Source organism: Perca flavescens, chromosome 9 (genome assembly GCF_004354835.1).
Source record: "Perca flavescens isolate YP-PL-M2 chromosome 9, PFLA_1.0, whole genome shotgun sequence".
In the NCBI taxonomy this organism is placed as follows: domain Eukaryota; kingdom Metazoa; phylum Chordata; class Actinopteri; order Perciformes; family Percidae; genus Perca; species Perca flavescens.
In genome coordinates, this window is record NC_041339.1 from 9,532,947 (window position 1) to 9,547,991 (window position 15,045).

A 15,045-nucleotide genomic window follows, 5' to 3' on the forward strand; every position below is an offset into this window, starting at 1 on the left:
AGGTGAGCATCCATATTGACAAATGACAGCAGGAAAACAGTGGTGCCAAGCACGCGCTGCACGCTCCACCTGTTTTGGAGCCCACATGTCCCTCGTCTTCTGCATTATTTGGTGGCAGTGTAAAGAGTGGGTCAGCCCTCAACCATAACATTGGTGGTTCAATTCCAGGCTCCTCAGGCCACATCAACGTCAAAGTGTCCTTGAGCAAGAAACTGAACCCCAACTTGCTCCCAGGGTGCTGTATGTATCCACTGCTCCTAATAATTAGGATGGGTAAAATGCAGATATTGAATTTCACTACATTGTACTGTACGATTTTATGTTTGGAATAATAAAGTTTCTTCTTTCTTCTTGTGTTTCCTAAATGCTATCAATGCTTATATGAAAGAGGAAATAAGAAATGGCAGATAAAACATTTATAAAGTACTTGATTTAGCTTTTATTTGTCATTCTTATTTACAAGAATATGAATTAAAGCTGCAAGCAGTGTTGGACGGGCCCTCACACCTCCTTGCACGTCGGGGTTACTGGCGGATGCTGCTAAAGCATAGGGGTGGGTATCATTAAACTCTCCTGAGTTCATTAAACTCTCCTGAGTTTAATGATACCTCACACAAGACTCCACCTTAAACGGTTCAAAAGCAATAAAAGGGGGCGTGGCCTGAATTCATGTGCGTGGTTAAAGTATAGTGGCTGGCTCAGTATCACATCTACATACCATAAGTTTCATGTAAATCGGATGATCATATAAGGTGGATTTTCTGTTGCCAGCGCTATGACCAAAAGTCAATTTTGGCCTGTAGATGTCCTCAGGCCTGGACTCTTGTCAATTGTGAGAAATTTCGGGCAGACATGACAATGTAGACCCTAGTTACAACAACTTCTTCATTCATCAATAAATGCTCAAAATGGCCGCCACGCCACGCCCACACCGTTTGACGAAAAGTTTTAATTTTAATAACTTTTCATCTTTAAGGTGTTGAGATGGCACACACCAAATTTGAAGTCCAACGGATGAGATCTGTAGGAGGAGTTTGTTAAAGACTTTAGGCCTACTTCCTGTTGCCACTATGGGACACTATGACTTTGAGCCAATATCGGCCTGTAGATGTCCTCAGGGTTGAACTCTTATGAGTCCTGTTTTTTCTTTTAATTTCTTTTTTAACTTTTCATCTTTAACGTCTTAAGATGGCACAGACCACATTTGAAGTTGATCGGATGAAATCTCTAGGAGGAGTTTGTTAAAGTACGACATGTGGAAATGGCCAAAATCGCATTCATTTTGAACTTTCAATTCAAAATGGCGGACTTCCAATTGGGTTTAGGGTATGGCTCCAATGACGTTTTCTTTATGTCTTTACATGCTACATATGTGTACCAAGTTTCGTGATTCTACGTTAAACGTACTACGTTGAAACAATATAACTAGAACTGCAAGAAGTTATGACGGGGTCCACCCCTCCCCGGCGTGAGTCCCTTGTAGCGCAAGTCCCCCCTGGCGCAAGTCGCCCCCGATGACACGCGGAGCCCACAAAAGCGGAGCCCACGAAAGGAGAACCCAAAGCATGACGTTGGCGAGGCAAAAGTCAGGAAATTTCACTAAGTGCGAGCTCCAAAGTCTGTAGTGAAATGCAATAGCAAATTTTCCATTCATTGAGTAAAAGGCCAAAACGCTTCTACCTCAAATCTAGCACCTCCTAAAGGCCGATCATCACCAAATGCGGTGTAGAGCCGCAGAGTGGCATGTCGAACAATAATCTCAAGTTTTGTGATGATACTTACTAATTTGGCAGAAATATGCTAAAGTCGTGTTTTATTAGGGCCCGAGCGCCGACAGCGGCAAAGGCCCTATTTGAACTGAAGGAATTATTAAGGCCCGATCACAATGGGCCGATGGGCCTTGCACTGAAAGTGCGAGGCGCCTATTGTTTTTGTAAGGATTATTAGGGCCCGAGCACGAAAGTGATATGCTAAAGTCGTGATATGCTAAAGTGCGAAGGAACCTATTGTTTTTGTAAGGATTATTTTTCCGAGTCCTTGTCACATTTTTGAGGGGGTTAGAATGCACAAACATTACACATATCCACCAATAGGTGGCGCAATAGCAGACAAAAACGCTTTTGGCCCTATAACTCAAACCATACATCGCACATTCAAAAACCATATATCCACGCATTCCCTGGATCCAGCTGAATCTCCTGTATAGGCTTAAAAAATCGTGATTTATCAAAAACCTACTCCTAGACTGTGTGACCGATGTGTACGAAACTTGGCAGGTAGCATCTTCAGACCAACCTGACAAAAAGTTATCCAAAGAATTTTTATAGGATAAAAATTGCGCATATTACGGATGAAAAAATGTGTGTAGCTAAGTATGAAAACACCAACTTTGCCATATCTTGGCCAAAATAAATGCTATCAATGCCAAACTTTGGATTCTTGTTTGCCATGACCCTCTGGAGGTCCCCCACATGTTTTCCGAAAATTGGTCACTAGTACAAAAAGTTTATATCTCATGAACGGCTAATCCGATTTTTACAAAATTTGATGGGTACCATCTAGTGCCACTCCTGAGGCCAACCCTAGAGTGGGGTACTGAGGGGTCAAAGTGGGTGTGACCTATGGGACCCAAGTCTAAATTGACCACTTACACTAATGTGAACAACTTTAAATTTACAGGGTAGATGGACAATGGGCCCTCAACCACACCTACCAAATATTAAACATGTGGACCACTAGGCGGCGCTATGTTTTTTTGTCTTTAACTCCCACATTACACATTAGAAATTCTTACATCCACGTGTTCCTTGAATCAAGCTGAATTACCTGATATAGGCCACGCCCATTTCCGCTTAAAAGGTTTTCGCAATATCGTGCAATGCGCAAAACTTTTCGAACTTGATAACTTTTCGAACTCGTCCTAGGCCATGCGACAGATCTGCACGAAACCTTGTAGATAGCATCTCCAGATAGACCTGACCAAAAGTTGTACAAAGAATTGTGCTACGTTAAAGTATGCATATTTGAGGACCAAACAAATTTTCCTAGCTAGCTACCACACACATCATGTCATATCTCGGGCCAAATGAAATGTTATCAGCAAAGAACTTGAGATCCTTGTTCAACATCGCACTTTATTTATTTCGGCCAATAACAACGCATTTAAATGGGAAATTTGCAATTGCAATATCTCTGCCACAGTAAAAGCAATCAACACTAAACTTGTGATGCTTGTTCGGCATGCCGCTCTGAGGCTCTGTACCAAATTTGGCGAAGATCGGCTATTAGGGGGCGCTATAATAAACGTAGACAAGTTTTGTCCCTTTTACTCAATCAATGTTAATGGCATATTTGCAATGGGAATGTACCACAGACCTTGCAGCTCACACTTCTCAATGTTTACTGATGTTTGCCTCCTACCGTTATGTTTTGGTTTTTGCTTTTGCGTGCTCCCCTGGTTTTCTACAATAAACAAACTTCTTAACCCGCCTGATAAAGTTTCTACAACCTTCACAGTGGACAAATCTTTCTGTCTCTTTCTCTTTTCTCTCACTTTTTCAATCCAAAATCAACACGACCATGTGTGCTCTGGAGCATGAGCACCCACGGAAAATACTTCATTCATTTTAAATTAAACATTGCAAGTGGAGCGTCTGTCATTGTGTGATTGGCGGCATTGATTCTTAATTTCCCACGAAGCTGATTGCGGTTACGTGTCAGTTAAACTTTTTCATCTCCAATCCTATCTGTATTTGTGAGAATTGGCGCAGTCCTGAGTTAAAAGCCTACTTTATGGCTTTACAGAGTTAATAGGCGCGTGTGTTCGTGTCGGCCACTGTCGGCGTGCACTTGTGAGCACCCACGAAGGAATCAATCGGTGCCTATGACACCATTTACAAAAAGCTGACCACCTCCCCTGCTCCTCCAACCACCACATCTGCCTCCCCCCCTCCACCCTCTCAGTCACTCCCTCATTTCTCTCTGCTGTCCCTTGTGATCAGTGGGATTAAGAAGTTTGTTTATTGTAGAGAATTGTTAAAGGTAGTCTGTGTATGCATGGAGATGAACTGTTAACCACTACATTTGCAACGGATGATGTACCACAGACCTTGCGGCTCACACCTCTCGATATTTATTGACGTTTGCCTCCCCACCACCAGGCTTTGGGTTCTGCTTTTGCACGCTCCCCGGGGCGTCGTCGGCGACTGGCATCGGTGGCTTATGCCCCGTCATAAGTGCTTGCAGTTGTAGTTATTATTTTTCCGGCAAATGAATTGACTTTTTGAGAGGCTTAACATATTCAAAAACTCCCCAAATTTGGCAGTCGCATCAAGTCTGGTGACAATTTACGTATTTTAAGAGTTTCGGGAATAGGCGCGCAAAGATGGCTTGCTAGCGCCCCCTACAAAATTAAAACAATTGAGCCCCTGCAGTACGTAGACTCACAAAACTTGGTACACGTATGTAGCATGTCAAGACGTACAAAAAAGCTCATTAGAGCCAAACCCTAAACCCAACAGGGTTGAAAGAATTGAAAGATCGAAATTAGTGCAATTTTGGCCATTTCCACATGTAGTACTGTTACGAACTCCTCCTAGATATTTCATCCGATCAACTTCAAATTACATCAACATCTTAAGACCTTAAAGAAGAAAAGTTGTTAAAAGAAAACATTTTCGTCATAGGGCATGGCCATTGCGGGGCGGCCATTTTGTGCGTTTCACCATCAAAACAGGAAGTGGGTTTAACTTGTCCAGTTGGCTCGAAACTTTTCAGGATTCATAAGAGTCCAACCCTGAGGACAAATAAAGGCCGATATTTACTTAAAGTCATAGCGCCCCCTAGTGGCAACAGGAAGTAGGCCTAAAAGTCAAGGTGCTATACTTTAACGAACTCCTCCTAGAGATTTCATCCCATGGACTTGAAATTTTGTCTGTACTATCTCAACACCTTAAAGATGAAAAGTTATTAAAAGAAAAACTTTTCGTCAAACGGTGTGGGCGTGGCGTGGCGGCCATTTTGAGTGTTTAGCGATGAACAATGAAATTGTTGTAACTTGAGTGTAGGTTGTCGTATCTGCCTGAAATTTGTCACGATTGACAAGGGTCCAGGCCTGAGGACATCTACAGGCCAATATTTACTTTTGGTCATAGCACCCCCCGCTGGCAACAGGAAATGCACCTTATATGACAAACATCATCCGATTTACATGAAACTTATGTGTGGTCGACATGTGATACTGAGCCGCCCCATATACTTTAACCATGGCCACGTACTCAGGCCAAGCCCCCTTTCATAACATTTGAACCGTTTAAGGTAGTCTTGTGTGAGGTGTCATTGAACTCAGCAGAGACTTCCTTCTTCATTGGTGATTGTTTGGCCCGCCCTCTGTGCTTAGCCACGCCCCCTTTCATAAATGGTGAACCGTTTATGGTAGAGTCTTATGTGAGGTATCAATGAACTCAGCAGAGACTTCCTTATTCATTGGTCATGGTTTGGCCCTCCCCCCCATGATTAAGCCACGCCCCCTTTCATAAATGGTGACCTGTTTAAGGTAGAGTCTTATGTGAGGTATCAATTAGTTCATTGATACCTCACATAAGACTCTACCTTATAAAAATGGAAGTCTCTGCTGAGTTCAGCAGAGACTTCCATTTTTATTGGTAAAGGTTTGGCCACGCCCCCTTTCACAGCTAATGAACTCTTGTGTGAGGTATCATTGAACCCAGCGGGGAGTTCCCTTTTCATTGGTGATGATTTGCGGTGCCTGAGTGCCGCGCAAATGCACGGTCGCAAGGAGTGGCGCCAATAACCCTGACGCGCGCAGAGGTGCAAGGGCCCATCCATCGCTGCTTGCAGCTTTAATTATTATTATTATTATTATTATTATTATTATTATTATTATTATTATTATTATTATTATTCTTTTGATAACTTTTTGTAAGGTGACAAAAAGTAGCGTACCAGGTTTCGTGCAGATCGATCGCACAGCCAAGGAGGAGTTTGAAAATGTTGGTTTGCACATTACGCGATATTGCGAAAAAACTTAGCTGAAATGGTCGTGGTTTACATCATCAGATTCAGCTTGATCCAAGGAACACATGGATGTAAGGATTTCTAATGTGCGATGTGTAATGTGGGAGTTATTACGACATTATAGCGCAGGGGTCGGCAACCTTAGGCAATCCCGCGTGCCACCTTAACCAATGGCACGCTGGCAATATGTGTGCAAGAGAGTTATTGATGTGTTGAAATCATGGTTGAAATGCTGAAGCACTCTCTCATCCGCATGCCAAAACGTTCACAGTTGTGCGACCTGTTATTTACAGTAGTTTGATTGACTCATATCTCTGACTGGGAACAATACAAAGAGGATTACCAACGGCCGCTGGGGCAGATGAACTAACGCTAGTCTTGTTACTGTAAGTAGGCTACATTAAAACCTTCTTGAGTTAAAAGCCAATACTTATCAATGCACTCACCTGTGTAGACCGGCATAAACATGTAGAAAGCGATATTTCAATCTGCTCTGTCTGCTCAGTTCCCCCTCTTGTCCTCCGTGCAAACACAGCTCTACTCTGCAAATAGCAATTTTTTACAAAACAAGCTAAAATAAAATCTGTTGGTTTGTAGTCTGTTTATCTTAGTTTGCAGGGAATCTTGAAATTTGGACAAATTCTTATAAGCTGGCTGAAGAAACCATCCTCTCCGCTGGAGCGGTAAATATGGACGCACTATAAGACCAAAACATGTGGCTACTTAATATGTACGTGAATGACGAAATCGTTATGTTCGTGTTCTTGATTCTTGATAATGATGCTGGTTGTTTTATTATCAGCCCATTATGTCAGCACATTTTCCACCAATCAGGACGCTGCATACTAAAACCATGTTTCCATAATCACAATAATAATAATATACAATAATAATAATTACAAGGTGCTGATTATGAGAAATAAAGGTTATCAAATGTTGCTATGGAATAAAATTATAGATTCCTTGGATATTACATTTTGATGTGATGTCATAATTAAACTTAATGTTGACATGGCACACTAATAAACAAGAAATTTTGAAAAGGGCACTTCATATCAAAAAGGTTGCCGACCCCTGTTATAGCGCCACCTCCATATGTGTAATTTTTGGTATGTGAGGTCAATGAACCATTGTATCTACACTGTAAATTTGAAGATGCTCACATTAGTGTGTTACTTTGACGAATCAGTATCCCACTGTAGGGGTAGCCTCAGGAGTGTCCCTAGATGGTACCCTCAAAATTTCGTAAAAATCGGATGAGCCGTTCATGAGATATAAACTTTTTGTCCTTGAAGCGCCCCCTAGTGGCCAATATTTGTAGAATTTGTTGGGGAGCCCCAGAGGTCATGGCAAACAAGAATCAAAAGTTTCACTTTGATAGCATTTATTTTGGGCGAGAAGTGGCAAAGTTTGTGTGGAAAAAAAAATGGACCTGACCAAAAGTTATCAAAATAATCTAAAAATATCTGATTCAAGTTATAATTAAACTACGGCTTACATCTCTCCCTCCGTTCCAGATCTCTTAATGGTTAACTGTTGCCATAGTGAGCGTTTACCACGCTAACACAGCGTCACCAGGAGTAAAATAAAAGCGACTAGTCCATTAATGTCATAGTATGGGTGAAAAGTGACATTAAGACTGTGTGGCACGTTTCTATGTACTTTTGGGTGTACACGTCTTTTTCCCCCTGCATAGCACACACTTCATTTTGAACAAAAACACTGGATGCACACAAATGCTGGATCAATTAATAAGCATTAGTTTTATCCATAAAAGCAGAGCAATCACAATATAATTCTAAAAACCTGCTGTGCCCTTTTCTATCAGATTTAGAACTAGTACCATCCTCCAGTATGTGATACTATATGTCTACACCCGCACAGTACCTCAATACCATATAAAATCCCAATGTACACAGTAATTTGTCATGCATCATAGGGCTGCACGAAATTTGCGTTTTACGCGCACAGCATGCGTTCTGTGTGCGTGTTCTGTGTCTGTTTAGGCGGTAGCGTGTGTCATATGGTGACACCCATCTTCAATGTTGTTTATAAGGGAATACAAAAAGTTTTTTTCTTATTTATTGTTTTATTTATTTCATTTGTACTGTTGAGCAAAGCGAAAATGTCTATTTTGAAAAGATTTTTTAGTTATTTAATTTAGTAAAATATTAAGTTATTTAAAAAAAGTATTGCACATATTTTTTTATGTATTTCTTCTTATGCTCATTTAACTTTGTTTGATTAAATTCTTTTGTATTTTGTGCATTTTCCTTGATAATCAAGCAAGTAGACTCCTGATACTATTATGTCGCAATCGAAGTATTTTAAATCGCAATCCCAATATGACTTGTTCTCCAAATTGTGCAGCCCTAATGCATCATCAAACACAACTGTTTGTTGTTGTGGAAATATTGCTGTACCGGACTATCCAGCCTGCTGCTCTGTCACCGGGTAAGACTAGTCGAGGTGTGCTATGTTAACATGGACTGCCTGTTGCAGAAACGGGGTGCTTGTATCCAACTAACTGCTAACTGCTGGTGGCGTTTGTGACTGTTAAATGCTGACCATTCTACATCCCACGCAAATTTACGGCTGTGTTTATACCACAGCCCATGAAGCGCTAATGCTAGTAGCTATGTGTTAGCTAAACTTTACGAAGCATATAATGTAGCCTGTATGTCGTTTTTATATAAGGTCGTTTTTATATATTTTAAATATGTAACACCACTAGAGCAATGGTGAAACGTTGTTTCGTGTGTATGGTTGAAATGCCAATAAAACACACTTGTTGAGTTGATCGTCTCACTGTCTTTCTGTCTGTAAACGGTAGGCGTGGCTTGGGAGTAGACGCTAAAGCAGCGAAGCAAGTGCATTCTGGGATTTGGTGTCTTTCATCCACATGAGCCAAAAACAAATATTCTGGCTTTTCTTGGCCTAGAAGCCACCAAGTTCTAAAAAAAAAAAAAAAAAAAAACACATTTTTACTACATAAGTGACACAATTTAAAGATATATTAATCTTTCCAATGGTGAAATATCCCCTTAAATAGATGACTGCTTGATTTTGCTGTCTAAGAGTCTGGCTTTATTACTGGGTTCTGCTGGAAGCGAATAATTCTCTAAGGCATCTGCAATGGCTTGGGCTACTCAAGGAATAGACACATGCAGCTGTAGCACAAATTCTTGTTATACCAGTATTTTGGTTAGTTAGCTAGCTTAAATATCACAGGGCAGTTGTGTAGAAAAAATCTAACCTGTCAGTGTGACAGAGTGGACTTGATGGGTAGTACATATCCACTGTTATTACAAAGTAGAACCAAGAGAATGAAAACAAAGAGAACAAAACTATTTCCACAAGTACATTCCACTTACAAAAATACCAAGCTTACTGTCTCTTTGTCACTGCTATCCGACATAATCATGCTTCTTCCTAGAACATAATAGAACATTAGTAAAACAAGGGCTGGGCGATATGGTCAAAATCTTCTATCCTAATATAGGTAATTTTATATCGCAATATTTGATAATGTTATATATCACAATATACCATGTTTTCTGGTATTTCAATAAATGAATAGTCTATATGAAATTACCATATGGTAAAGCCTATGTTTTTATAATGCTGTGTATATATATATATACATAACGTTAAGGATCAGAACGTAAAGCACTAGCCAAATTATTTAAATATTGCCATAATGCAATTTGGCTGTAGGTTTTTCAACATTGTGATAGAAACAATATAGAAAAATACATATGATAGACATGTTTCTATCTTTTTCACAATATATATCGTCATATCGCGCAGCCCTAAGTAAAACTTCTTTACACATTCTTTAAATCCACTATGTGGAGGATTTCAAAATGTCCAACTTTGGTGAAAGCAACAACAACAATCTAAGCCATTAGCAAAATGTTGAAGACACCACAAATGTTACACTTTAAACTACTGCTTATATCTGTATATCTGATCTACAATTCCAATTAAACCAAGGTCAAATTAAAGCGTACTTTGCTTTAGTAAGTTAGAAGAATTTTTTTTCTTCTGTTACTTTTGTTCATACACTCATTTTCTAATTAAAAAAAGGTTTTGGACAATTCAGATTTGATTTATACGACAGTCGTTTTCTCACTGTGCAAGCCAGAAGAATCCCCAATCATTTTCAGTTCTACTCAAAAATATTCACTTGTTCATATGTCCTTTTCATTGCAGTCAAAACACAGAACTCACTGTATGTCCTCATGAATGGGAGCATAGTCAAATGATGATGAAAATATTCTATGATTATGTAGACCTTTGATATTAAAAACCTACAAAGCATTAGGCTACAGGACAGGGCACTAGGGGCCCTTGGCTAGCTCAGACAATGGCAGTGAGTGAGCGAAAACTACTGGTTGTGGGGTCAATCCAAACTATTTCTCCTTAAAAACTGCCTAAGGAGCCAGCAGAGGATACCTGTATATCCCATGTACAAAACCATTTTCTCTCAATAAACGTTGAACATAACAAATAATAATATGATAAGGATTATTATTAGTAAGTATTATTATTTTTCAACAAGTTGACAGACATTCCAATTATTTATTTAACAGGTTGACAGATATTCACATTCATACTACTAAGAGATCAGTGTTTCCTGCTACATGTTTCTAATCAGTGTCTGAATTTACACTTCCTCTTCTGACAAAGGCTTTTGTTCTGTTCACCCACCTCAGAGAATATTAGAGATGCACCGATTGACCGGCCGGTGACCGGAATTGGCCGATTTTCACGTCATCAGCCATTACTGGCGACCTGCCGGTCAGTCTGACATAATGCTGATTTTATGCCGGTCAAATTCACTCGGGAGCCGCATGATTTACATCACGCAACATCAGCATCACATGTGCACATGCAGGGTTTCCACTATATGCATGTAGCAGCGGCGCAGTGCCGCTCATTCAGCTGTTTATGAAATGTCATAAAGTCGCAATTATACACGGCTCTGCAGAGCCGTCTGCTCTACTGATCTCAGGTGAACAGTCAGCCGCTCTCTCTCTCCCTTCTGAGGCTGAAAAACTGGTACATGAAAACCGCACTCAGGCGGTCCCGTGAAATATAACAGCTACATAGCGAAAATAGCGTTGGGCACACTGACTTTGATAAATTTACTGTTTCTCAGACCCCAGATGAGACAAGAAGCTAACGTTAGCGAACGGTGTGGTCTTGACTCCCCGCTGGCTGCTGTATTAACGTTACTGTTTAAAACGCTTTCCAGGTTAGTGGGGATGCATACCTCTCAAAACCAACATTAAAAACGTAGTAATCTTCCCTCAGCGTTTAGTTTTGTTGCTAAACTGTGTGTAAAATGAGCGGGTGACGTTAAATCATCTGTTTCAGGTAACGGCACTCTAGGATACCGTCAATTTGCTGGATTGTTCCGAGGTAACCGTCGGTAGCTAACGTTAGCAGATAAGCCTGTTGACAGCAATAGTAGTGTTCATATTTATGCACAATGACACATAAAGCAAACTTGCTAAAAAAGGAACTACACGCTGTTTTCAGGTAACGTTACTGTTGTCGTTCAAACAGGCCTGTGTGTGTGTTTTGAGAAATATCTTTAAACTGTATTAAGGCTATATTTATTTTATTTTTATTTGTTATTTATATATTATTTTATTGCCATTACCTGTTTTCATACATACAGAAGTTTAGTTTGTTGGATATTGGATGTGAAAAGAAGGAAATGGTTCTTCCATAACATTGGACTTTAGATGTGTGTTAATTTCCCACACCAGGAGTAATTATAGTTCTATTTTATAGCGATCAATTATCTATTCAAAAAATGTTCTATGTTCTATGCAAAATGTAAAATTTTCTATTAAATTAAAGACAGAAAATTAGTATTTGTGTGTGCTGTAAAGTGGTTAGAAAAAAAGAAATCGTAATCAGCTAAAATTGGTATTGGCTGGTCAAACTCAATGAAAAATCGGAAATCAGAATTGGCCTAGAAAATTGTAATCGGTGCATCTCTAGAGAAGATTGTACTTGTCTTAATTACACATTCTTTTATTATGGTAATTTCTATGAATGAATGAGAGTGAAATGGAAGGAACTGCTGTATCCAGACCACAGAGTCAATAAATGAGATTGGTGCAGGTAACTTATAAGAACTAGATGGATGTGCACTGACAACAGTAGTGCAGACTGGAGAAAGAAGAAATAAAGTGTTGCTGTACAATTCTCATAGCTGAGTTCAATTTACACTCTGCATGGAACACAGATTTACTGTAAAAAAAACAAAAACAAAAAAAAACACATGAATGATAGGCAGAACTTTTAACTACGCTCATTAATAACGGAATCATTTGAACTCAAACTGCAGGGCAACCACTCATAACTTTGGGTTGGCTGTAGTTATTTTCAAAGGGATAAATTACTTCTCCCATGTGGTAGCCTATTGAGTTGTGTTTTTCTTGCAAACAGTGGAGAAGTGTAAATTGAGCTGTAGGACTTCACTGCACAGTCTGGTACAAGTAACCTCTTTTGTAGGCGCTGAGAGGGTAGAAGGTAGCCACAACAAACTTCCCATCAAAGGTGCGGCCGGTCAGCAGCCTCTGAGCCTCTTTGGAGTCACTGGAGTTGGCATACTCTACAAAAACCTGATGGAAACACACAGGACATGTTGAGGAATTAATAGGTAAATGACTGAACGTGTGCTAACCTCGGATGTCTACTTGTCTAATGTTTTGTTGTTTAACAAGCATTCTTCTCTCTCTCTCACTTGCTACAAACAAAAATACATTGTTTATATGTTGAGACACATAACATGAATAGTATCACTAAAAACTAATTTTAAGACAATTACAATTATACAAATGAGAAAATGAAAAGCATTTATATACACTCATAAGTGAATGGCAGTGGATCATCTCCTGCACCAGAGTGGACAGCCATGCAGCTGCTGCACACAGTAGACATTGGGGGTGAGTAAAGGAGTAGTCTCGCATTGCCAGACCTACCTCCACAATGCTGCGGAGGAAGCTCTGACTAGTCCACACAACATTCCAGCATAGGAGAAAAATGTGCTCTGCTTTATTTGTATTTCTTTAAACCAATCACAATTGCCTTGGGTGGCACAGGGCAAAATAGCCTCGGGAATGAACTTGTTTTAGTGGAACGTGTACGTAGCGAGGCAACCTCTGGAATTAAAATGGCTTTTCGAGCTTGCGATGAGTATTTTACTCAAAAAAAGATAAATATAATTTGATTTAATTTGATTGTCAGTTCTAGCTCGGAGGATGACCGGAATTTAGAATGCCAACACAAAGAAAGCGGAAGGTGAGGGACATCTGGCTGAAAATGAGGGACATCCGGCGGAACCTCCGGTGGCACCGAAACAATCCCGTAAATAAAACGTTGCCGATATACAGTAGACTAGTTAAAGGAGAGACCACTGTACCAGTGTAGTAAGGGTACTTATCTTACTCAAGTCCATTAACAGAATAAATGCTAAAATCATCTATATCTTTATATACCACTTGAACTAAAAAAAAGAGTATATTGGCCCCTTCTTCATAAAGTCTTCATAAAGTTTGGTGTGCTACGACCTAAGGAAGTTTGCACATCTTAAACACAATGTAGGGTTCTCTGTGATAAAAAATAGCTGTGAAATAAATGGCATTTCTTACTCTTATAACTCCATAAGTTTTTGTTTAATTGAAATGATTTTTTTAAAGATTGTGGGTTTATAGAATAACAGTCTAACCTGTCCTTTCCCTGGGTTCTCCTTGGGGATGAGCAGAGAAACCACTGAGCCATACTTCTGGCACTCCTCTTTCATGTCCTCCAGGATGTCTGGGAGAAACAATGACAGACATTCATAAGTCATTCATAATTTAAGGACAGAAAAAATATATGGTGTTGTACCTTCATACTCTTCTTCATTGTGCAGATGGCTGTCATCAATCAGGTTAAGCAGACGCAGGACAGGCGTGGGAAGCAGAACCAAGTCCTCAATGCGAGGAGCTTACACAGGCATGCGCACGTACATACGCACACACGCGCGTGCGCACATACACACACACACACACACACACACACACACACACACACACACACACACACACACACACACACAAAACAGTAAATATGGTTCACTCAGAGATGTATTAATCTTGGAGGACGTCTCAAATATTGACACATACCAAAGGGAATACTGAAGAATGGGCTCAGCAGGGCAGTTTCAGCAGTGCATCTTTGCTTTGGGTCATTGAGAAGCATGCTACACAAAGTAAGAAAAGTCCAGTGTAACAAAATTACGATAGACAATATTCCTTTGCTTACACAGGTAAGCAGGTCAATACACAGTATAGTAAATAGCATAGAGGTCATTGAGAAGCAGTCTGAATTAATAGCTATATGTGTGACAACTTACCTTTTGATAAGGTCTCTGAGGTGATAGACAGGGATTGCAGGGCACACCACACTGTTGCTGGCAAAAATATGGTCTACAATGGCAGTACTGTTATCCTAAAGAGGAGGAAACCAGATTGAAAGATACTATCTTTCTTTTGCAACTAAGGTTCTGCTCTATTTGACTTTTCCTTCCTCATAACAGTTTATTAAAAACTTGTGAAACTTCGACCAACTTCCTTTATTCATTTAATATAGTCCTATAATGTATATTTATTGTTTTTTTAATATAAATACAAATAGCCTTCCTCTAACTTTGTTAATTACCTTTTTAAACATGTAAACATTTTTCAAAATAGCAAAAACAAAATCACATTGTCTATGTCAGAAATCACAAGTCCACCAATTGCTCGAATTAATTCTTCTTCTTTTAATCATCAAATATATGTGACTATATGTGAGTATTTTTATTTATTTCCAAAGAGTCAAACAATCAACTTGAAGTCCACTGTTTTGTTAGTTCAAGTTTCACGTAGACTAACTAAATTGGTGGGCATAAGAAACATTTTGAGACGTACAAAAAAAATCTTGGTGGTGTACCCTAAATGTTGG

General features: G+C 39.6%; 1 protein-coding gene across 1 annotated transcript in view; it reads right to left on the reverse strand.

Annotated features, from left to right (window-relative positions):
- Nucleotides 1-11,888: 11,888 nt before the first annotated feature.
- The window catches only part of uhmk1 (U2AF homology motif (UHM) kinase 1), an 80,259-nt gene continuing 77,102 nt past the window's right edge, over nt 11,889-15,045 (reverse strand). Inside the window, exons 5-9 of the mRNA XM_028588110.1 lie at nt 14,456-14,550; nt 14,226-14,302; nt 13,948-14,046; nt 13,787-13,875; nt 11,889-12,680 (exon numbers count right to left, since the gene is read on the reverse strand). Coding sequence (XP_028443911.1) covers nt 12,534-12,680; nt 13,787-13,875; nt 13,948-14,046; nt 14,226-14,302; nt 14,456-14,550 — 507 coding nt within the window. The 3' untranslated portion in view covers nt 11,889-12,533. The remainder of the gene's footprint in view (nt 12,681-13,786; nt 13,876-13,947; nt 14,047-14,225; nt 14,303-14,455; nt 14,551-15,045) is intronic.